General features: G+C 49.2%; 1 protein-coding gene across 2 annotated transcripts in view; it reads right to left on the bottom strand.

The window, feature by feature from the left end:
- Positions 1–17,546, bottom strand: part of LOC140495758 (dedicator of cytokinesis protein 11-like) — a 286,052-nt gene extending 268,506 nt beyond the window's left edge. For both annotated transcript variants that reach the window (XM_072594834.1, XM_072594833.1), the window contains exon 1: positions 17,129–17,546. In XM_072594834.1, the coding sequence (XP_072450935.1) occupies positions 17,129–17,230 (102 nt within the window). In that variant the 5' untranslated portion in view covers positions 17,231–17,546. The remainder of the gene's footprint in view (positions 1–17,128) is intronic.
- Between the last annotated feature and the right edge of the window lie 7,079 nt (positions 17,547–24,625).

Here is a 24,625-nt window from a genome sequence, read left to right as displayed (position 1 = left end):
GTGCTCCACAGGGATCAGTGCTGGGTTCATCATTTATATAAACGATTCAGATGAGAATTTAGAAAGCATAGTTAATTAGTTTGCAGATTACACCAAAATTGGTGGTCCAGTAGACAGTGAAGAAAGTCATCTGATTACAGAGATCTTGATCAATTGGGCCAATGGGCTGAGGAGTGGTTGGGCCAATGGCTGACCTGGAAAGCACTGCCTAATAGAGCGTTAGAAATAGATTCAACCATAACTTTGAAAAGGGTATTGTGTATTTAGCGAAACGTAAATAACAGATACCTTAGGCAATAGCATCAGCTATATATTTTTTTAAATCACTTCAATTTGATCATCGTATATTCAGTAGAATGGCTGATTAATCCCCCAGTCTTTACTGAAGCAGAGAAACCTTTGATATTTCAGTCCCGGGATGGACTGCTTTCCCTGCTGCTATGGATGCTGGGTAATGAACCTTCCATTCCACAAAAAAAAGTTGATTTCACAAAACCCTTTTCAGTCTTGTGCTGACATTCATGATTTACACTTGATGTTATGAAGAGCTTGATGCATCAAAGACTGGCGTTCAGAATAAGCGACTGATTTCAGAATGTCCCGTATTTTTATATGAAGCACCGATTTTGGGCTAACCATTGACACCTCTATTACTGAATGCTTACTATGATAATAACTATCAGGAAAGCAGAAGATAGTATTATTAATAGGGTCAATCTTTCAAAGAGCCAGTGCAGTCTCAACTCCTTTGGGGTGGCATGGTGGCTCAGTGGTTAGTACTGCTGCCCCACAGCACCAGGGATTTGGGTTCGATTCCAGCCTCGGGTGACTGTGTGTGTGTGTGGGTTTGCACAATTCTCCCTGTATTTATGTGGGTTTCCTCCCACAATCCAAAGATGTGCAGGTCAGATGAATTGGTTGTACCAAATTGCCGATAGTGCTAGGTGCATTAGTCAGAGGGTCTGGGTGGGTATACTTTTCAGAGGGTCGGTGTGGACTTGTTGGGTCAAAGGGCCTGTTTCCACACTGTAGGGAATCTAATCTAATCCATCGGTGCTCTAAAATGCTTAGGAATGGATTGATGTTTCGACATTGACTAAGTCCATGTTTTTAAGGAGTGTTTGGTGCTGAGAGGACTGATGAGTTCTCTCGTCCTGTCTGATGTCTATCCTATCACTGTAATGTCCACAAACACTCTCCAATCAGTGGGTATCCTAGAATTCACCAACATCCCTTGTGCCCACTCCACCTTTAAAAGCCTGTTGTACACCCAGACAAGGAAGGTCAGTCCACAGCCGACTTACACGGTATCTGATATTTTCTCTGGTTTTGGCAGACAAGAGGAAATCCTCATCCCACTCTCCAGGGAAGTATTTGGAGGTCCTGCAAAATGGGGCACTGCACAGGCAGTGCATCATCGTTCCCTGGAAGGAGGAGTAGAGAGCATGACACCAGAAAATGCCAGCCTAGTCCAAGATTGGCAGGCAGGCTAAAGCCTGTCTGAAAGAATGCACAGCACTGTAGAGAGGCGAATGATCTTCTCCACTCCACCACAGTACAGTGCGCCATCTTCTCTCCGATACACTCTCTGCTGCTGCAGCCACCTCCCACCAAGGCTCAGGCTCTACCACTCTCACTATCGTATACAACATCTTCCCTCACTCACCCTCACCCACCCCAACCACCATGGCCTTTGCACTGCCCACTCATGCCTCTAAGATTCCACCTTAGAATCTAATTCCTTCACAACTGATGTGCAACTGGGAGCACCCCAGCTTCAGTTTGAGGAGCTAAGTGAGGAAGATTAAGAAGAAGTGGAACAGTTTTGGGCAGTGTTAGTTTTTGCTTTGAAGTGAGTTTCTGCGACAATGTTCAATTAGCACAAGATTTCTAATCAGGCTGTGCTTCAGCTGAGAATGAAATTTTGGCAAGGCCGCAAACCATTTTGATTCTCACAGCCTTGTGAGCTACCACAGACTGAAGACCAATGTACACATTTTGACCAATAAGCTGTGAAGCTTTGGGTAACTACTCAAAGGCCAACTACATAATATCCCTAATAAGGGTCTTCATTCTCTTGAACTGTCTCCAACTGAATGGATCGATTGAATGGATCCAGCAAAGTGAATGTTTAGGAAATTATTCTTGTTAACCTTGAAGACCAGCTAATTGGATGAGCAAATACCCTGAAGTATGTGTGCTCTCATGCGGCCCAGGTGAATTAGTAGCAATAAAATTGAAGAGCAGAATTCGACCACTCTTTTGCTTGCTTGTTCCTGCAATCATCATTATTGTAACCTCAAATTTCCAAGAATCTCAATAAATGCTTTTGAATCGTACACTTTTCCAGAACAATCTGAAGGACGTAAGTGATTTAACATATGATTAGATTAGATTCCCTACAGTATGGAAACAGGCCCTTCAGCCCAATAAGTCCACACTGACCCTCCGAAGAGTAACCCATCCAGACCCATTCCCCTACCCTATATTTAACCCTGACCAATGCACCTAACACCAAAGGGAATTTAGCATGGCCAATTCACCTGACCTGCACATCTTTGGACTGTGGGAGGAAACCGGAGCACCCGGAGGAAACCCACGCAGACACGGGGAGAACGTGCAAACTCCATACAGACTGTCACCCAAGGCAGGAATCGAACCTGGGTCCGTGGTGCTGTGAGGCACCAGTGTTAACCACTGAGCCACTGTGCCACCCCTATGAGTGCTGCCTATATGAGTGAAGAATTAACTAGATGGACATGGAGAGGAGTGTCATGGCATCATGGAAGTCTGGCCAGGGAACTGGCCTGAATATGAAACAAGGCTGGCAAACATCTTTGAGGGGGACAATCAGACAACCCTCTCCCTTGGCTGAACTGAAATCTGTGTTCCTACTTATTTCATTCCTGGTAAACAGCTGCACATTCTGTAATGAGAAGTGAGAAAGTACGAAATGGGCGAGAGAGAGAAGCAGGCAGGTCAGACTTCTCAATGACATAAAAAACACACCCGGATGGATGGATGGAACACCAAGAAGTTGTGAATGGTCATAAATATCTTTCAGTCATTGGAGCGTAAGGGTGCACTCTCTATATTCTCAATATGCTCTCAGTGACTTGAGGAATATAGACCAGACTGATGGCTGAAGAGAGGTAGTAAGGTGAATGTTTACAAGAGCTTCATGCAATAACACAGTGCTTTTATTACATGCTAGATGATGCAAACTCCCTCTTAATTATTGAAGAGATGTTATTAAAATAAGTGTTCTTTCATTAGAAGTGCCAAACCATTCTCCTCTCAGAAAAATTCACACTGCTGCTATGTGCTCACTACTCCGATGTTTGTAGTCTTGTCTCTACAGAGCCCTGAGGTTGGACATCCTGTCTAACAAGCCCAAAACTAACAAACCTCAGAAAACACACAAACTGGCAAGTGCAATGGAGTGAAACCCGGAACTACTGAGAACCATTCAAAGAGGAAATACTCCAAAAGCAGTAAGTGACTGTGGTAACAGGTTACCAACAGCAACATATCCGCAGAGCTGCACCGAGAGTAGGCCCAGATGGGAGACGTCTTTCATTGATTAAACAACACCATTTGGAGAGAGCTGATATTGGCCTCCTCAACAGGCTTCACATGAACACTTCCCTCTTCCTGTATAACAGCTGAACAGAGTGCATCAATCACTGTTCAAATGATGCCCATTAATGTTTGTGGAATTTTTGAACAATCTTTTCTCCCCCAAAACGCAAAACTAGAAAGCAGAGCTTCAAGTATTACCAGACACTCTGGTGGGATGCCTGTCCAATCTCCCTGATTGTGCCATCTCCAAGACAGCCCATACACAACCTGCCGAATACAGGGACCAATTTGAAACTGTAAACTACAGGCTAGCACCTTTGAAAATTCTTGCACTGAGATTGAGTCCCCATGTCAGACAATTGGAAAGCTGGCTGAAGTTTTGTGAAAGTTTCCTGAGGAACTAAAATTGCCTATGACAGACTCATAAAAAGATTCATTCAGCTCAAAACTGAGTAGAATATGAAGTCCAAACATCCACCGCATCTACGTTCTCACGTGTTTGGCTAAAATTAAATTTGTTCAAATAAAAGCATTGCATCCCAAAAGAAGCAACATTTCTACAGCTTCATGACTGAAGTTAGGGTAATTGGGTGGAGCTGGCGAGTAAGGATTGAGGGAGTTGACCAAAATAGTTTTTGAGGAGGCCTCTGAAGGGGTGGAGTCTCAACATGAAGCAGCCTTTAAAGATGGAAACTTTCAAAAGTGGGGGCACTCTGAAATCTGAGAGGGACAATGGAGACTGGGTGATGCATAGCACAGGCAGGTCACACATGAAGGAGGTGGGAGGGTTTGCAGAAATGTAAAACAATAAAAAACATTTTTAGATTGATGGGGGACCAGGACTGGGATGTAGGATATTAGGGTTTAATAATAAAAGATATGCAGCAGAGTTTTGGAAATTGAGTTAGAATAGCAAGATGATTGTTGAAGGTGAGCCAGATGGGAATGTAGACTTCAGAGGCACTCTGGTAATATAGGGGCAGAGTCAGACAATACTTTAGAAATGGGTGACATAAAGGGACAGTGGAGAGTTAAAACAGATTGTGGAGGACAGAAAGAAAGGAGGAACGAAAGAGAAAGACTTGCATTTATATAGTGCTCTTCATGACCTCAGATGTTCCAAAGTGTCTTAGAACATAAGAACTCAGAGCAGGAGACGATAATTCAGTCCCTTAAGTCTGATCGACCCATGCATTACAACCACAGCTGATCTCATCTTGACCTCAATTCCACTTTCCTGCACGTGCTCCATAACTCTTCAATCCCTTATTAAGTTGGCGGTTTGCTCGCTGAGCTGGTGGGTTTGTTCTTAGATGTTTTGTCACCATGCTAGGTAATATCATCAGTGAGCCTCCGGTGAAGCCTTGGTGTTCTGTCCTACTTGCTATTTATGTGTCTTGGTCTGTTATGGTGGGTGATATCATTTCCGTTTCTGTTTCTGAGGTGTTGGTCAATGGGGTCCAAATCTATATGTTTGTTAATGGAGTTCAGGTTTGAATGCCAGGCCTCTAGGAATTCCCGTGCATGTCTTTGTTTAGTCTGTTCCAGAATGGATGCATTGTCCCAGTCAAACTGTTGTTCCTCTTTGGCTGTGTATATGGCTATCAGTGATGGTTGTCATGTCTTTTGGTGGCTAGTTCATGCTCATGTATCCTGGTGGCTAGCCTCCTCCTGGGTTGTCCAATGTAATGTTTGTTGTAGTCCTTGCAGGGTATTTTGTATATCTTTTTCGTTCTGCTGGCTGTGGGTTTCAGATGCTTTAAGTTTGTCAGCGGTTGTTTCGGTGCGGTGGTAGGTTTGTGGGCTACCATGATGCCTAGGGGCCAGAGTAGTCTGGTGGTTATCTCTGAAATGTCTTTGATGTATGGCAGGGTGACTAGAGTCTCTGGGCATGTTGTCCGTTGTGCATGAATTGGCAGATTGTGCTTATCGAGTAACTGTTGTTCCTCAATACTTTGTATAGGGTGTTTCTCCTCAGCTTCCTTAAGTTCCATGGTACTGCAGTGCTTTATGGCTCGTATGAATTGTGTCGTGACGCAGCTCTGTCTTGGGGTGTTGGGATGGTTGCTTCTGTAGTTGAGTATCTGCTGTGAGTGTGGCTTTCTTATACACGCTGGTTTGCAGTTCTTCATTGGCTTTTCGTTCTACCCGTTTACCAGCCTCTCAGAAACCGAACAGGAAGTGACATCACCCACCACAACAAATTGAGACACATAAGTAACAAGCAGGACAGAACACTAACGCTTCACCGGAGGCTCACTGATGATGTTACCTAGCATGGTGACGCAACGTCTGAGAAAAATCCCACCAGCCCCGCAACCTGAGCTGCAAACCTTCTCCAAAATCCCTCATTAGTCTATCTCCTCCTTAAATTTACTCAACATCCCAGCAATCACCACAATGAGATAGTGAACTCCACAGTTTTACGACCTTCCGAGAGAAGTAATATCTCATCTGTTTCAAATCTGCTATCCCTTATCCTAAAACTATGACCTCTTGTTCTAGATTTCCCTAAAAGAGGAAATATCCATTCTATGTCTAATTTGCCAGTCTCCTTTCACATCTTGTATACATCAATTAGATTAACAAAGTGCTTTCTGAAGTGTGGCCGCTGTTGTAATGTGGAAACTGCAGCCTCCGATTTACACACAGCAAGCTACAACAAACAGAAATATGACCAATCAGAGAAGTTGATTTTTTTGGCATTGATTGAGAAAAAAATATTAGCCAAGATGTCATGAACGTTCTTCTCAACCTCTTCAAAGCAGCACCATGGTATCTTTTACAACCATCTGAGAGGGCAGATTCAGTTTAGAACCTTGATAGAAAAATAACATCGGCAACAGGTTAGCACTCCCTCAGGACTAGCATCAGCCAGATGTTGTACTCAAGCCTCCACACTGAAGTCAGGTGCATAACCTTCAGACTCAATGGAGAATAGGACAATACAGTACCTCCCAATGCAGGTTAAGCAGCACGTGGTTAAACTCATGTCATTGATCTCAAATGCTAGTCAAGAGATTAAGTATTAACACACTGCTCTGGTCAGTCCTTCTGTATGCACGTTCCAATGAAAAAATCTGAGACTTGATTAGTTTTACTGTATTAGATCGCTGGAGCCCCTAATTCATTCACAGCTCAATGCGGTCTTTCTTTTTTTCCTTAAAAATAAGACGCTCATTATAATACTATCCTGGTAGATAGTAGGGTTTGAACTCGAATTATGACAGAGTACTCTTGGCACCAATGCTGAGCATCGATTGTTTCCTAGTATTTTCAACTCAAACAAAGTAACAGACTGCTTTTTAATTTGTTCTAACCATGAGGTCATCAGATTTCTATCTTTCTAAAAGCATAGTCTAAAATCGCCCAACTCTAAGGATTCAGACTTTCAGTCCTGCAATTGGTCGCTGAACTACCATAGGAAACCAATTTGTTAATAAGCAAATGCACTTTCTATCAATATAATGTATCCTCAGCAGGACTCAATGGAAAGAGAACTTATTAATCCCTCCAGAGAAGTGGCCATGCAGCCAAGCATTACCCAGTCACAGCCTACAAAGAGGTCAATACCTATTACACAGTCCACTCGGGACTCACAAGGCATTAAGTGCAATTCCAAAGACTAAGTAGCAGATTCAGCCGTTGCTCTCCTGGCAATAGCTACTGCTTAGCTCATTCATTGAAGCAATCAACTACTGTAAGAACATACAACAGTCAGACATAAAACCTGCACTGGAAAATAAAATTAACTCGTTAATAAACTCATTATATGCTTTGTTCCCTTAGGTGTTCCATCAGACACTGTGGACAGAGCTGGTAAAGTCTGAAGGAGCATTGACTGAAAGTCTACATAATGGATGGCCTATCAGTGAAACAACATTCCCAGGCACATCTGTACAAATGATTAAAGGACTGACATCTCTGTCATACATCCAATAAAAGCAGGCCTGCTCCACCAGAGTCTTATTTAAATTCATTCTAGGTCTGTTCATTTTTTTGTCTTTAATTCATTCACTGTATTCAGATGTCCTAGGCTGAGGCAGCATTTATTGTCCATCCCAAATTCCCTTGGAGAAGCTGATAGGAACAGTCTTCTTGAATCACTGGGATATATACATCCACAATCCGGTTAGGGAGTTCCAGGATTTTGACCCATGAAGGGGCAATGGTGCATTTCCAAGTCATTTCCATTTTACACTCCTATAGACACACGCATTCCCACATTCACCCTCTCACAGACTTAGACCACTTTACACACACATATACACTCTCTCTCACAGGCACTCACAAACCCCCAACCCAGACACACACACACACACATATGTTTGTGGGGTGAACTTGTACTTGCAGAGTTACATTGTACTTTGCTCAAAAACTGCATGAATCCATGTAAGACTGTTATCTCACTTTTTAGATTAGAATCAGTCTAAACATTACGGCACAGACAGGGAACACAGGGGACTAACATCTTCAACACCTCAACATCTTAACTGCGCTGACACCAATTGTTTCAATTAACCTGAGAATGTAACTTTTTAAAATGTTTTGTGATTTACATATGAAAGAAGTGAAACTATCAAGGTCATTCTAACAGATGAGAGAGTTAACAAACAATCAAGCTATTTTTCAATGTATAATTTCAGTTACATCACATTGTAAACTTTTGTTATAAACTCTGTCTTACAATTGTGCACTCCACAATCACCTGATGAAGGAGCTGCACTCCGAAAGCTAGTGTGCTTCCAATTAAACCTGTTGGACTATAACCTGGTGTTGTGTGATTTGTAAGAATGCAAAAGTTATGCTGCAATTATACCAAAACCTAGTTAGACCTCACTTGAGGAACTGTGAGCAGATCTAAGCATTATGCCTTAGGAAGGTTATTTTAGCCTAGGAGGGAGTGTAACACAGGTTTACAAGAATGATACCTGGACATTAGGGTTATGAGGAGAGTTTACACAAATGACGTCTGTTTTCACTAGAACCTAGAAGGTTAAAGGGTGATCTGATCGAAATCTTCAAGCTACCAACATGAAAAGACATGGTAGATGAAGATAAACTACTGTAGAGTTAGGGAGAATGGTCTGAGAATTAGGGTCAGACCTTTCAGGGAGATGTTAGGAAGCATATCTACACACAAATGGTGATAAATGTTTGGAATTATTTTCTATAATGGCAGTGAATACAGGATTAGGTGTTCGTTTTAAATCCAAGGTTTGTTAAGTAAAGGTAGTAAGGGATATGGGCCAAAGGCAGGAATGTGGAGTTAGGCCACAGACCAGCAATGACCTCACTGAATGATGGAACAGGCTCAAGGGGCTAAATGGCCTACTCCTATGTTCCTGTGCAATCATTTTACATTTGAGATCCATTTTAAGTAATTCTGATGGAGGCAATTTTTATGAAATTAAGGTCACAATTCTGAAGGCTAATTAGCCTAACGAACTGCAAACACAACTCAGTCACTACACATTGCCATGAATCGACAGCTCAAGTCGAAGCCAAGAGAAAAACTTATTTACTTTCACTGAAAGGTCACAAGTTTAAATTTTAAAAAAGTTGGCAATCACTACTTCAGGCCGAAACCTACAATAACAAGTTTTTTTCAAAAGCTAAATCTGGCGATTACTGCCTTCAGCCTGGCGTAGACCTGTAATGCTCTGAATCCAAAGTTTCATTTTAAAGAGTGCTTGTAGATGGCCAAAGAGCGAGAATCTTCCAGAATTTTCAAACAGTGAGATCCAGGGTTGCTTCTCCCCCACTGCATTGAGACTCTGACACACCGTTTCTGTTGCTTTGAGCTGACAACTCATGGCACAAAGGGGAGTGTTTGCAGTCAATTAAGCTAATTAGCCTTCAGAATTGCAATCTTAACTTAATAAAAATCGTCTCCATCAACATTACTTCAAATGGATCTAAAATGTAAAGTGATTGCATAGCAATGTAGGAACTGAAGGAGGCCATTCAGTCCCTCAAGCACATTCTACTATTCAATGAGATCATGGCTGTTCAGTGACCTAACTCCATAAACCTGACTTTGGCCTATATTAATTAAAACCTGCTCAGTGGTTAGTACTGTTGCCTCACAGCACCAGTGACCCAGGTTCGATTCCAGCCTTGGGCAATTAGCTGTGTAGCATTTGCACATTCTCCCAGTGTCTGCATGGGTTTCCTCCAGGTGCTACAGTTTCCTCCCATAATCCACAGATGTACAGGTTAGATGAATTGGCTGTGCTAAATTACTCATAGTGTTCAGGGATGTTTACATAATGTGTATTAGAATAATGGGGAATGGATTTGGGTGGGATACCCTTCGGAGGGTCAGTGGAAACTTGTTGGGCCGAAGGGCCTGTTTCCATACTGTAGGGAATCTAATCTAGTCTAATCTAATCATAACAAAAGAAAAGTATTTCGGACTTAACATTAACAATTGATCTTGCATCCACTGCCACGTGTGTACAGCTCTTGCTCTCCATGTAAATGAAAAGGATTAAGGCTACTGGATTGGGCGCAATACACAATTTACAAGGATGTGACTAGAATTGAGATGTTGTAAACATCAAGACAGACAAAACAGGTTTTTCACTAGGAAAGGGAAATCTCTGGGTGGGGTCGAGTCTCAAATCTTTTTAAAATTATGAAGGGGCTTCAGTGGGTAGGCACAAGAACAGTACTTTCACTTGGAGGGATATCAGAACCAGGGTGGAGAATATCAGCTAGTCACTAGTGAACCCAATTGAGAATTTAAGAGTAATTCTTTTACCCAGAGAGAGTGGAGACAACATGGAACTTGTTACCACGTGAAGCAGTTAAGGCAAAAAACAGATGCATCCCCCGTCAAACCAGAAAAACGCATGAGGGGAAAAAAAAGCATCAAGTGATATGAAGATAGAATTTCAGAAAGTTAGATGTGAGGTTCTCAGAGGAGATCACTACGTGCCTGGGAAGGTTAGCGGGCATAGATGGGGTGATCCTTAGGAGAGCGTCCTGATTCACAGGGGTCCACAGATGTGTGTTATGATTTATAGGATCCCCAGGCCACATCAGTAAATATAGGGTGGGGAGATGGTGCTGGGGAAGTGTGTCAGGATATACACATGGCCCAGAGGCGTGTGTCAGGATTTACAATGCAGTTGCGAGACGTGCAGTATAATTTCTGTTTTGGGTTGGGGTTTGGAGTCGCAAGGATTTCTGAGGAATGTGTCAACTAGAATGTTTCATCACCAGTTAAGTTCCAGAAAATAAGTTTGAATTCCACATATTTATTGTCAATAAGTAGTTTACATTGAAAGGTAAACCTTTTTAAAGTCTTTTTTAAAATTGGGATGAGGGCATCACAGGCAAGGTCAGCATTTATTGCCCTTTGGGGCAATTAAAAGTCAACCACATTGCTGAGAGTCTGGAGTCACATATAGGTCAGACCAGGTAAGGATTGTAGTTTCATTCTCTGAAGATGGAGTTGTCTACAATCAACAATGGTTTCATTATCATCATAGATGTTTAATTCCCAGAACTTATTGAATTCAGTAAAAATGAATTCAAATTCCACCATCTGTCACAGCAAGATTCATACCTGGTTTCCTGGGACATTACCTGGGCCTCTGAATTAACAATCCAGCAATATCACTAGTCCATTGCACCCCCTCCCCACTCCTCTATTTGTATCAGACACCATACTATTCACAGCATATTCATTCTATTCTGAAATCCTTTCCCGTACATGATTGCACAATGTGTTTCGTTCATTTCCACTCTATTTTGGGTGGATACTAATTTCAAAGTTTTCTATTTTAACTTATGGCAAAGGCTATAAAACACATTTCTCACATCTCAGGCTTGCCCTCCTTTGTGGGCAGCACACAGTCAGGTTCGTCACTCCAAGTCGCAGTATTCCCTTCAGCTTGCAACTGTACTGAAGCCAGTGTCCCCATAAACTAACTACCCTCTTGAGCAAAAATAACCAACAGTGACTTTGGAAAATCACTTCCCGGCCTCAGATTACAGGAAGCTGGCTCAATTTCAACCTTCCATTCAGTACCAGGCATGTTATCTTGAAATCCGGTCCACAGCTTAAGCATGAACTGGTGACTTGCAACATTAGTGGCTCCATCTGACTTTGTTGACATACAATACTTCCCAACAAATATGACAATCTTTTACAGCCTTACCCAATTTCAGAATGTCCCTTAGCATTCTACAGCAAATGAAGGGACAACCAATTACTCATCATATCTCAATTCCAGAAACAGTTTTTCCTTCCCAACTCTGCACATGTGCACCCACTAAACTCTCAGCTTATATCAAGTTCCTCTTCTTCTTTAACCTCAGGGCATTTCCCGTCAGCACAGTAACATTCTGTAAATTCACCCTGTCAATGCCCAGGTCTATATTACTATCCACTTGGTGTTGCCTGATACAAGTCCTGAATGATTCAGAAATAGCTTCCACCTCGAATTGGGACTACCAACGTCTTTATATCAGTTCCTGCCAAGAATCTACTCTCTACGTCACTCCATCTCCCTCTTTACATGGCTGTTTACTGGAATGACCAGTCCATCCAAATTTACAGTGTCTCAGTCCACCCAGAGTAAAGCTTCATAACCCACATCCTCATCAGCAGCAAAACTTGTTCTAAATCTTGGATAAAAGCAAATTACTGTGGATGCTGGAATCTGAAACCAAAAGAGAAAATGCTGGAAAATCTCAGCAGGTCTGGCAGCATCTGTAAGGAGAGAAAAGAGCTGATGTTCCGAGTCTAACTGACCCTTTGTCAAAGCTCATTGTTCTAAATCTTCCCCACTCTACCTCACTCCTGTCTTTATCAAAACCCTCAGCCAGCCTACCACTCCACCGGAATTGTAATCTATAATACCCGCTTGCAGGCCTCACAAACCTCCCCCAACACCAGCCTGGGCTCCATGCTTAACTCAACTTGCACCTGAGTTGTTGAGTTTAAGATCCAATTCAGAGATCACTTCAGGAAGGTGTTGGTGGAAGTATCTTAGGGTCTGATAACCAACACCCAGGGCATTAGGGGGCTCACTGTCTCAAATCAGGAACAGGACCAGTTTCCGTTCTTTCTGGCCCTGATCCCAAGTTGGAGATACCATCACTTAGATGGGAGAGATATTAACCCGAGGCCCTCACGGGTGTACTTAGAAGACCGTGTGACATCTTTTTCAAGGTTAAAAAAATCACACAACACCAGGTTATAGTCCAACAGGTTCATTTGAACTAGCTTTCAGAGCGCTGTCCCTTCATCAGGTAACTAGTGGGGCCAGATTATAGGACACAGAATTTATAGCAAAAGATCACAGTGTCATATAATTAAAACGATACATTGAACAAACCTAGGTTGCTGTTAAGTATTTCATCTTTTAGAATGGATTGCAGGTTTCGGTTCATTAATATGTAAATCCCAGAAATTCTTTTAAGTCACGTTCTCGAGATAATGTAATGTTTTATAAAAGATGATGTCTCAGCTCAAACAATGCAATAAAAGAGTGAGGTTAGAGTCTGTCTGTATCCCAATCTTGAGTCAGACTGGTTCTATTTCTAAAGTAGGAATTTATAAAATGTTATAGGGATTGACTGCCTGCAGGTTGTGTGCTTTTTGAGCAAAAATAGAATGTATCTGCAAATACAAATTCAACCCATAGACCTGTGTGTGTGTCTCTGTGCATGCGAGGGAGGGAGGGAATGTCGAGTGTATGCACATGAGTGTGTGCATGTGCATGTGAGAGTATGTGTTTGCGTGTGCTTGGTAGAGGGTGTGCATGAGTGTGATGGAGTATAAACCTGTGAGAGGGTGTGTATGTGGGTGTTGTTTGTCTGTGTGTGTGTGTGTGTGTGTGTGTGTGTGTCTGAGAGAGGCTCTGCATGAGTACCCAAGTGTATGTGTGCGTGAGACTGTATAGTGTAGTGGGGTCATCTGTAGTGTGACATAAACCCAAGGTCCCGGTTGAAGTCATCCTCATGGTACATTGGTGAGACAGAGTAGACGCTACGACAATGAATGAATGGACATCACACAATAGTCGCCAGACAGGGGTGTTCCCTTCCAGTCAGGGAACACCTCAGCGGTTAGGGACATTCGGCCTTGGATCTTCAGGTGACCATCCTCCAAGGTGGACTTTGGGACAAGCAACAATGCAAAGTAGCTGATCAGAGGCTGAGAGGCAGAGGTACCCGTGGGGGTGGCCTCAATCGGGACCTTGGGTTCATGTCACACTACAGGCGACCCGACTGCATTATACACACACACACACACACACACACACACACAAACCGACAGATGCATACTCTTACATACTCTCACACTCACACAGACCCTCTCACATACACATGCTCTCTCAGACACACACATGCATTCACCCTCCCTACACACTCACACACAAACACATCCTCTCACAGGCTTATACTCCACCACACTGATGCACGCACTCAAACACACATTCTCTCACATGCACACTCTCCCCCTCACATGTATTCATGCATACACACATAAGTCTATGGGGTGAATTTGAATTTCCATTTGCAGATACATTATATTTTTGCTCAAAAAGTACACAATCTGCAGGCAGTCAATCCATATAACATTTTATAAATTCCAACTTTGGAAACAGAACCAGTCTGACTCCAGTTTGGGACATAGACAGACTCTCACCTTTAATGCATTGTCTGAGCTGTGATGTCACCTTTTTTTTAATAAAACCTCAAGTTATCTCGGGAATGTGACTTAAAAGAAGTTCTGGGGTTTATATATTAATGAACCAGAACCTGCAACCCACTCTGAAAGATGAAAGACTGAACGGCAATCTAGGTTTGTTCAATATATCATTTTAATTACATGACACTGTGATCTTTGGTTATAAATTGTGTGTCTTATGATCCTGCTCCACAAGCAGCGCTCTGAAAGCTAGTGCTTCCAATTAAACCTGTTGGACTATAACCTGGTGTTGTGTGATTCTTAACTTTGTACACCCCAGTCCAACACTGGCACCTCCAGATCATGACCTTTTTTTTAAGAACTGTCAAGGTCCCTTGACAATCAACAAAAGAAATCCTAAAGGTGGTGTTCCATTCATAATTCCACAGCAACCAATGGGATCTTGATCTGCACATTTTATTTTTCCTTAATTACAATCTATGAGTGTACTTCAGTTTCTCCAATAGTTACAGAGACTTTTGGAACACTCAATACTATCAAAGTCCTGGCCACTAATGGTACAATGATGGAAGTCTGGGACGAAGAAGAGGCTGGAATGAGAACAGTATATACCTCCAACCTGTGTGGGGCTAGTGAAGAGGACAGAGATAGAGAGGAGTGAGGTCCCAGTGGCCTTGCAGTGCCAGGGACCCAGGTTCGATTCCAGCCTTGGGCGACTGTCTGTGTGGAGTTTGCTCATTCTCCCCGTGTCTGCGTGGGTTTCCTCCTGGTGCTCCGGTTTCCTCCCACAGTCCAAAGATGTACAGGTCAGGTGAATTGGCCATGTTAAATTGCCCATACTGATAGATGCATTAGTAAGGAGTCGGGGAATGGGTCAGAGTGGTTTACTCTTCAGAGGATCGGTGTGGACTTGTTGGGCCGAAGGGCCTGTTTCTGCAGTGTAGGGAATCTAATCTAATCTTAGCAAGCCTCTAAAAAAGAAGTTGTAGCAGCAGGCAGGGTGAGGATGAATAATATCACAGATACTGAAATACACCTTCTAAAGATGGAGTGGATATGTGCTCAGACGTTTATCATAGTTGTGAACATTAGATGATTACCAAGATAAGGGATGGAGCAGGTAGCAAGGGAATGGAGTTTTTAAAATGTACTGCATAATTTGATATAATTTTTAAAAAATGACTGAATTTCTTTCAAGGGGATCAAACTTTCAGAGACTTTAAAGGGACTTCTCTGGTGAACTAGGAAGTACATACACATTCTCGCTTTGAGTAGTTTACCAGCTGTGCCTGGAAGGAAAGTGACACCTCTGCATTGTTTTAGCAAGATAGAACTGTCAGGGCTCGTTCCAGTTCCTGAAGAATCTGCCCTCCTGAGTACACAGCATACTGGCAGTACAGTCATTTCTCATTAGCTTAATGCACAGTCAATTTATAACTACACACTCCAATCCCATCCATCCTGCCTCACATTAAAAAGGATCACCACACACTTATGGGAAAGCTCTTGTAAATAGAACCAAAACAAATGATCTATTTACACCACAATGAACAATGTGTCAAACAATTTAGAGATTGAAAGCTAGATTTTAAAAGCATCGCCTTATCTTGATGATCAAAGTGACAAGAAGACAGCTCTCTGCTCAACATGGGCTCAATTTCCCCAGTCATGGAGCATATGGATACAATCCTTTCAGATATGAAAACATTTGATCCTCAGCACGTGCAAAGAACATCATGGTGGCTCAGTGGTTAGCACTGCTGCCTCCCAGCACCAGGGTCCTAAGTTTGATTCCAGCCTCAGATGACTCTCTGTGGAGTTTGCACATTCTCCCCGTGTCTACATGGGTTTGCTCCGGTTTCTTCCCATAGTGCAAAGATGTGCTGGTCAGGTAAATGCAGCCATGCTAAATTGCCCGTAGTGTAAGTTGCATTAGGCAGAGGGAAATGGGTTTAGATGGGTTACTCTTCAGAGAGTTAGTGTGGACTGGTTGGGCCAAAGGCCCTGTTTCCACACTGTAAGTAATCTAAACATTTTCAAAACTCAATCTGGAGTATGTTGCTGACCACATTGTGGACGAAAGTGAGGACTGCAGATGCTGAGATCAGAATGGAGAGTGTGGTGCTGGAAAAGCACAGCAGGTCTGGCAACATCTGAGGAGCAGGAGAATCAACATTTCCTCATGAAGGGCTTATGCCCAAAACGTCAATTCTCCTGCTCCTTGGATGCTGCCTGACCTGCTGTGCTTTTCCAGCACCACACTCTTGACCCTCACCACACTGTGCTGATGACAACAAACAGAAAATAAAATCCCGACACACTGACACGTAAAGACACAAATAGACACATAGGCACACAAGAGACAGAGACATTCATAGGTACACATAGACAGACATACAAAGGAACTGAGAGGGGGCAACACAAGGAGCGAAAGATATGCACATACAGAAATACAGAGGGGGCAAGACAGATACACAGACAGATATACAGAGGCAAAAAGAGAGATATGGAAGGAGCCAGAGACATACACAGACATGCATACACAGAGGAGGAGAGAGAGAGAGAGAGATACAGAGGGAGAGCGCGATACGACAAGGGATATGGACAATCGCAGTTGCACAAAGACACACTGAGGTATAGACACAGTTACAGATACAGGACTGTACATTGATAGAGACAACGGGAGAGAGACAGCGTGGTACGCGCAGACTGAGAGGAAAAATACAGTTACACACAGGAGAGAGAGTGAGATGGGCAATCACAGATACACAAAGACAGACAGATTGCAGGGTGGGGGACACTGACAGAGACCAATCCCCGGAGCAGTTCGGAAGGGGCTCTCTCTCTCTCTGTCTCTCTCTCTCTGACACTCACCGCCAGCAGCGAGTTGCGAACAGCCTCAGAGGCGCTCTGCCGGAGCTCGGCGGCTGTGCCCGGCTTACTGAGCCGCTTAGTGAACCTCCGGACTTCGGCCATCAGAGCGGAGATAACCCCGGGGAGGAGGAAGCGCCCAGTGCACAGACACCGACAGAGAAGCAATGAGCTCCACCCATTACCCCGCCCCAAGATCCAGCCTGGTTCCTGGAGGGGGCCGGGGGGAGGGAGAGAGTGGGGGAAGAAACGGTGCCCAAGGAAGGATGGGGAATGGAGTGAAGAGGGGGAATAAAGAGAGGGGAGGAGAGAGAGGGAAGAAAGGAGGGAGAGAAAGGAAAGAGACAGGGGCACAGAAGAAGGGGAGATAGGGCGGAAGAGTGGAGGGAGAGATGAAAGAAAGGGGTAAGGGCAGAGAGGGAGGAGGGGGGGGGTAGAGAGGAAAGAATGGAGGAAGAGATAGCAGAAGAGGAAAGAAAGAGGGGAGAGAGGGGGAGGAAAGAAGGAAGGGGGGAGGGAAGGAAAGGAAAGAAAGGGAGAGAGAGGGAAGAAAGGGAGAGAGAGGGAAGAAAGGAAGAGAGCGGAGAAAGAAAGGGAGTTCTGGGGGGACATAGAGAGGGGAGGTTTGGGAGAGGGTGGAATATAGAGATGTGAGGGTAGGGGGAATAGAGAGAGGGGCGTGAGGGTAGGGGGAATAGAGAGAGGGGCGTGAGGGTGGGGGGAATAGAGAGAGGGGTGTGAGGGTGGGGGGAATAGAGAGAGGGGCGTGAGGGTGGGGGGAATAGAGAGAGGGGCGTGAGGGTGGGGGGAATGGAGAGAGGGGGTGGGGAAAATGGAGAGGGGTCGTGAGGGTGGGGGAAATAGAAAGAGGGGCATGAGGATTGGGGGAATAGAGAGAGGGGCGTGAGGGTGGGAGGAATACAGAGAGGGGGTGGGGGAAATATAGAGAGGGCGTGAGGGTGGGGGAAATATAGAGAGGGCGTGAGGAATAGAGAGAGGGGCGCGAGGGTGGGGGAAATAGAGAGAGGGGTGCGAGGGTGGGGGAAATAGAGAGAGGGGCGCGAGGGTGAGGGAAATAGAGAGAGGGGCGCGAGGGTGGGGGAAATAGAGAGAGGGGGGCGAGGGTGGGGGAAATAGAGAGGGGGGGCGAGGGTGGGGGAAATAGAGAGAGGGGGGCGAGGGTGGGGGAAATAGAGAGAGGGGGGCGAGGGTGGGGGAAATAGAGAGAGGGGGGCGAGGGTGAGGGAAATAGAGAGAGGGGGGCGAGGGTGGGGGAAATAGAGAGAGGGGGGCGAGGGTGGGGGGAATAGAGAGAGGGGGGCGAGGGTGGGGGAAATAGAGAGAGGGGGGCGAGGGTGGGGGGAATAGAGAGAGGGGGGCGAGGGTGGGTGGAATAGAGAGAGGGGGGCGAGGGTGGGGTGAATAGAGAGAGGGGGGCGAGGGTGGGGGGAATAAAGAGAGGGGGGTGAGGGTGGGGGGAATAGAGAGAGGGGCGTGAGGGTGGGGGGAATAGAGAGAGGGGCGTGGGGGGAATAGAGAGAGGGGCGTGAGTGTGGGGGGAATAGAGAGAGGGGCGCGAGGGTGGGGGGAATAGAGAGAGGGGCGTGAGGGTGGGGGGAATAGAGAGAGGGGCGCGAGGGTGGGGGGAATAGAGACAGGGGCGCGAGGGTGGGGGGAATAGAGACAGGGGCGCGAGGGTGGGGGGAATAGAGAGAGGGGGTGTGAGTGTGTGGGGAATAGAGAGAGAGGGGTATGAGGGTGGGGTGAATAGAGAGAGGGGTGTGATGGTGGGGGGGAATAGAGAGAGGGGCGTGAGGGGAATAGAGAGAGGGGTGTGAGGGTGGGGGGAATAGAGAGAGGGGCGTGAGGGTGGGGGGAATAGAGAGAGGGGCGTGGGGGGAATAGAGAGAGGGGCGTGGGGGGAATAGAGAGAGGGGCGTGAGTGTGGGGGGAATAGAGAGAGGGGCGCGAGGGTGGGGGGAATAGAGAGAGGGGCGTGAGGGTGGGGGGAATAGAGAGAGGGGCGCGAGGGTGGGGGGAATAGAGACAGGGGCGCGAGGGTGGGGGGAATAGAGAGAGGGGGTGTGAGTGTGTGGGGAATAGAGAGAGAGGGGTATGAGGGTGGGGTGAATAGAGAGAGGGGTGTGATGGTGGGGGGGAATAGAGAGAGGGGCGTGAGGGGAATAGAGAGAGGGGCGTGAGGGGAATAGAGAGAGGGGTGTGAGGGTGGGGGGAATAGAGAGAGGGGCGTGAGGGTGGGGGGAATAGAGAGAGGGGCGTGGGGGGAATAGAGAGAGGGGCGTGAGTGTGGGGGGAATAGAGAGAGGGGCGTGGGGGGAATAGAGAGAGGGGCGTGAGTGTGGGGGGAATAGAGAGAGGGGCGCGAGGGTGGGGGGAATAGAGAGAGGGGCGTGAGGGTGGGGGGAATAGAGAGAGGGGCGCGAGGGTGGGGGGAATAGAGACAGGGGCGCGAGGGTGGGGGGAATAGAGAGAGGGGGTGTGAGTGTGTGGGGAATAGAGAGAGAGGGGTATGAGGGTGGGGTGAATAGAGAGAGGGGTGTGATGGTGGGGGGGAATAGAGAGAGGGGCGTGAGGGGAATAGAGAGAGGGGTGTGAGGGTGAGGGGAATAGAGAGAGGAGCATGAGGGTGGGGGTAGTAGAGAAAGGCATGAGGGTGGGGGCAATAGAGAGGGGGTGTCGGGAATAGAGAGGGGGCATAAGGGTGGGGGGAATAGAGAGAGAGGGGCGTGAGGGTGGGGGGAATAGAGAGAGGGGCGCGAGGGTGGGGGGAATAGAGAGAGGGGCGCGAGGGTGGGGGGGATAGAGAGAGGGGCGCGAGGGTGGGGGGGCTGGAGAGAGGGGCGTGAGGGGGGGGCTGGAGAGAGGGGCGCGAGGGTGGGGGGACTGGAGAGAGGGGCGCGAGGGTGGGGGGACTGGAGAGAGGGGCGCGAGGGTGGGGGGAATAGAGAGAGGGGCGCGAGGGTGGGGGGAATAGAGAGAGGGGCATGAGGGTGGGGGGGCTGGAGAGAGGGGCGTGAGGGAGGGGGGGCTGGAGAGAGGGGCATGAGGGGGGGGCTGGAGAGAGGGGCGTGAGGGTGGGGCGACTGGAGAGAGGGGCGTGAGGGTGGGGGGACTAGAAAGAGGGGCGTGAGGGTGGGGGGAATAGAGAGAGGCGTGAGGGTAGGGGCAGTAGAGAGGGGGGTGTGGGGAATAGAGAGAGGGGCGTGAGGGTGGGGGGCTGGAGAGAGGGGCGGGGGGGTGCTGGAGAGAGGGGCGGTGGGGGCTGGAGAGAGGGGCGTGAGGGGGCGGCTGGAGAGAGGGGCGTGAGGGTGGGGGGACTGGAGAGAGGGGCGTGAGGGTGGGGGGACAGGAGAGAGGGGCGTGAGGGTGGGGGGAGTAGTGAGGCACGAGGGTGGGGGCAACAGAGAGTGGGATGTGAGGAATAGAGGGGGCATAAGGGTGGGGAGAATAGAGAGAGAGTGGCATGAGGGTGAGGGGAATAGAGAGAGGGGCGTGAGGGTGGGGGGAATAGAGAGAGAGGGGCGTGAGGGCGGGGGGAATAGAGAGAGAGGGGCGTGAGGGTGGGGGGAATAGAGAGAGGGGGTGTGAGTGTGTGGGGAATAGAGAGAGAGGGGTATGAGGGTGGGGTGAATAGAGAGAGGGGTGTGATGGTGGGGGGGAATAGAGAGAGGGGCGTGAGGGGAATAGAGAGAGGGGTGTGAGGGTGAGGGGAATAGAGAGAGGAGCATGAGGGTGGGGGTAGTAGAGAAAGGCATGATGGTGGGGGCAATAGAGAGGGGGTGTCGGGAATAGAGAGGGGGCATAAGGGTGGGGGGAATAGAGAGAGAGGGGCGTGAGGGTGGGGGGAATAGAGAGAGGGGCGCGAGGGTGGGGGGAATAGAGAGAGGGGCGCGAGGGTGGGGGGGATAGAGAGAGGGGCGCGAGGGTGGGGGGGCTGGAGAGAGGGGCGTGGGGGGGGGCTGGAGAGAGGGGCGCGAGGGTGGGGGGACTGGAGAGAGGGGCGCGAGGGTGGGGGGACTGGAGAGAGGGGCGCGAGGGTGGGGGGAATAGAGAGAGGGGCGCGAGGGTGGGGGGAATAGAGAGAGGGGCATGAGGGTGGGGGGGCTGGAGAGAGGGGCGTGAGGGAGGGGGGGCTGGAGAGAGGGGCATGAGGGGGGGGCTGGAGAGAGGGGCGTGAGGGTGGGGCGACTGGAGAGAGGGGCGTGAGGGTGGGGGGACTAGAAAGAGGGGCGTGAGGGTGGGGGGAATAGAGAGAGGCGTGAGGGTAGGGGCAGTAGAGAGGGGGGTGTGGGGAATAGAGAGAGGGGCGTGAGGGTGGGGGGGCTGGAGAGAGGGGCGGGGGGGTGCTGGAGAGAGGGGCGGTGGGGGCTGGAGAGAGGGGCGTGAGGGGGCGGCTGGAGAGAGGGGCGTGAGGGTGGGGGGACTGGAGAGAGGGGCGTGAGGGTGGGGGGACAGGAGAGAGGGGCGTGAGGGTGGGGGGAGTAGTGAGGCACGAGGGTGGGGGCAACAGAGAGTGGGATGTGAGGAATAGAGGGGGCATAAGGGTGGGGAGAATAGAGAGAGAGTGGCATGAGGGTGAGGGGAATAGAGAGAGGGGCGTGAGGGTGGGGGGAATAGAGAGAGAGGGGCGTGAGGGCGGGGGGAATAGAGAGAGAGGGGCGTGAGGGTGGGGGGAATAGAGAGAGAGGGTGTGAGGGTGGGGGGAATAGAGAGAGAGGGGTGTGAGGGTGGGGGGAATAGAGAGAGGGGCGTGAGGGTGAGGGGAATAGAGAGAGGAGCGTGAGGGTGGGGGGAGTGGAGAGAGGCGCGAGGGTGGGGGCAATAGGGGGGTGTGGGGAATAGAGAGGGGGCATAAGGGTGGGGGGAATAGAGAGAGGGGCGTGAGGATGGGGGGAATAGAGAGAGGGGCGTGAGGACGGGGGTAATAGAGAGAGGGGCGTGAGGGTGGGGGGAATAGAGAGAGGAGCGTGAGGGTGCGGGGAGTAGAGAGAGGCGCGAGGGTGGGGGCAATAGGGGGGTGTGGGGAATAGAGAGGGGGCATAAGGGTGGGGTGAATAGAGAGAGGGGCTTGAGGGTGGGGTGAATAGAGAGGGGGGTGTATGGAATAGAGAGGGGGCATAAGGGTGGGGGGAATAGAGGGGCCTGAGGGTGGGGCGAATAGAGAGAGGGGCATGAGGGCGGGGGGAAAAGAGAGAGGAGCGTGAGGGCGGGGGGAATAGAGAGAGTGGCGTGAGGGCGGGGGGAACAGAGAGAGGGGCGTGAGAGTGGGGGGAATAGAGAGACGGGCGTGAGGGTGGGGTGAGTAGAGAGAGGCGTGAGAGTGGGGACAATGGAGAGGGGGGTGTGGGGAATTGAGAGGGCGCATAAGGGTGGGGGGAATAGAGAGAGAGGGGCGTGAGGGTGGGGGGAATAGAGAGAGAGGGGCGTGAGGGTGGGGGGAATAGAGAGAGGGGTGTGAGGGTGGGGGGAATAGAGAGAGGGGTGTGACGATGAGGGGAATAGAGAGAGAGGGGCGTGAGGGTGGGGGGAATAGAGAGAGGGGTGTGAGGGTGGTGGGAGTAGAGAGAGGCGCGAGGGTGGGGGCAATAGAGAGGGGTGTGTGGGGAATAGAGAGGGGGCATAAGGGTGGGGGGAATAGAGAGAGCGGGGCATAAGGGTGGGGGGAATAGAGAGAGAGGGGCATAAGGGTGGGGGGAATAGAGAGAGGTGCGTGAGGGTGGGGGAAGTATAGAGAGGCGCGAGGGTGGGGGTAATAGAGAGGGGGGTGTGGGGGAATAGAGAGGGGGCATAAGGGTAGGGGGAATAGAGAGAGAGGGGCGTGAGGCTGGGGGAATAGAGTGAGGGGTGTGAGGGTGGGGTGAATAGAGAGAGGGGCGTGAGGGTGGGGGGAGTAGAGAAGGCGCAAGGGTGGGGGCAATAGAGAGGGGGCATAAGGGTGTGGGGGAATAGAGAGAGAGAGGCGTGAGGGTGGGGGGAATAGAGAGAGAGGGGCGTGAGGGTGGGGAGAATAGAGAGAGGGGCATGAGGGTGGGGGGAGTAGAGAGAGGCGCGAGGGTGGGGGTAATAGAGAGGGGGGTGTGGGGAATAGAGAGGGGGCATAAGGGTGGGGGGAATAGAGAGAGAGGGGCGTGAGAGTGGGGGAATAGAGTGAGGGGCGTGAGGGTGGGGTGAATAGAGAGAGGGGCGTGAGGGTGGGGGGAGTAGAGAAGGCGCGTAGGAGGGGGCAATAGAGAGGGGGCATAAGGGTGTGGGGGAATAGAGAGAGAGGGGCGTGAGGGTGGGGGGAATAGAGAGAGGGGCGTGAGGGTGGGGGGAATAGAGAGAGGGGCGTGAGGGTGGGGGGAATAGAGAGAGGGGCGTGAGGGTGGGGGGAATAGAGAGCGGGGCATGAGGGTGAGGGGAATAGAGAGAGGGGCGTAGGGGTGGGGGGAATAGAGAGAGAGGGGCGTGAGGGTGGGGGGAATAGAGAGAGGGGCATGAGGGTGAGGGGAATAGAGAGAGGGGCGTGAGGGTGAGGGGAGTAGAGAGAGGCGCGAGGGTGGGGGTAATAGAGAGAGAGGGGCGTGTGGGCGGGGGGAATAGAGAGAGAGGGGCGTGAGGGTGGGGGAAGTATAGAGAGGCGCGAGGGTGGGGGTAATAGAGAGGGGGGTGTGGGGGAATAGAGAGGGGGCATAAGGGTAGGGGGAATAGAGAGAGAGGGGCGTGAGGCTGGGGGAATTAGAGAGAGAGGGGCGTGAGGGTGGGGGAATAGAGTGAGGTGTGTGAGGGTGGGGTGAATAGAGAGAGGGGCGTGAGGGTGGGGGGAGTAGAGAAGGCGCAAGGGTGGGGGCAATAGAGAGGGGGCATAAGGGTGTGGGGGAATAGAGAGAGAGGGGCGTGAGGGTGGGGGGAATAGAGAGAGGGGCATGAGGGTGGGGGGAGTAGAGAGAGGCGCGAGGGTGGGGGTAATAGAGAGGGGGGTGTGGGGAATAGAGAGGGGGCATAAGGGTGGGGGGAATAGAGAGAGAGGGGCGTGAGAGTGGGGGAATAGAGTGAGGGGCGTGAGGGTGGGGTGAATAGAGAGAGGGGCGTGAGGGTGGGGGGAGTAGAGAAGGCGCGTAGGTGGGGGCAATAGAGAGGGGGCATAAGGGTGTGGGGGAATAGAGAGAGAGGGGCGTGAGGGTGGGGGGAATAGAGAGAGATGGGCGTGAGGGTGGGGGGAATAGAGAGAGGGGCGTGAGGGTGGGGGGAATAGAGAGAGGGGCGTGAGGGTGGTGGGAGTAGAGAGAGGCACGAGGGTGGGGGTAATAGAGAGGGGGGTGTGGGGGAATAGAGAGGGGGCATAAGGGTAGGGGGGAATAGAGAGAGAGGGGCGTGTGGCTGGGGGGAATAGAGAGAGAGGCGTGAGGGTGGGGGGAATAGAGAGAGGGGCGTGAGGGTGGGGGGAATAGAGAGAGAGGGGCGTGAGGGTGGGGGGAATAGAGAGAGGGGCATGAGGGT

Source organism: Chiloscyllium punctatum, chromosome 25, assembly GCF_047496795.1.
Source record: "Chiloscyllium punctatum isolate Juve2018m chromosome 25, sChiPun1.3, whole genome shotgun sequence".
Taxonomy (NCBI): Eukaryota; Metazoa; Chordata; class Chondrichthyes; order Orectolobiformes; family Hemiscylliidae; genus Chiloscyllium; species Chiloscyllium punctatum.
Note: the sequence above shows the minus strand (reverse complement) of the source record. Positions and strands in the feature narration are given on the sequence as shown.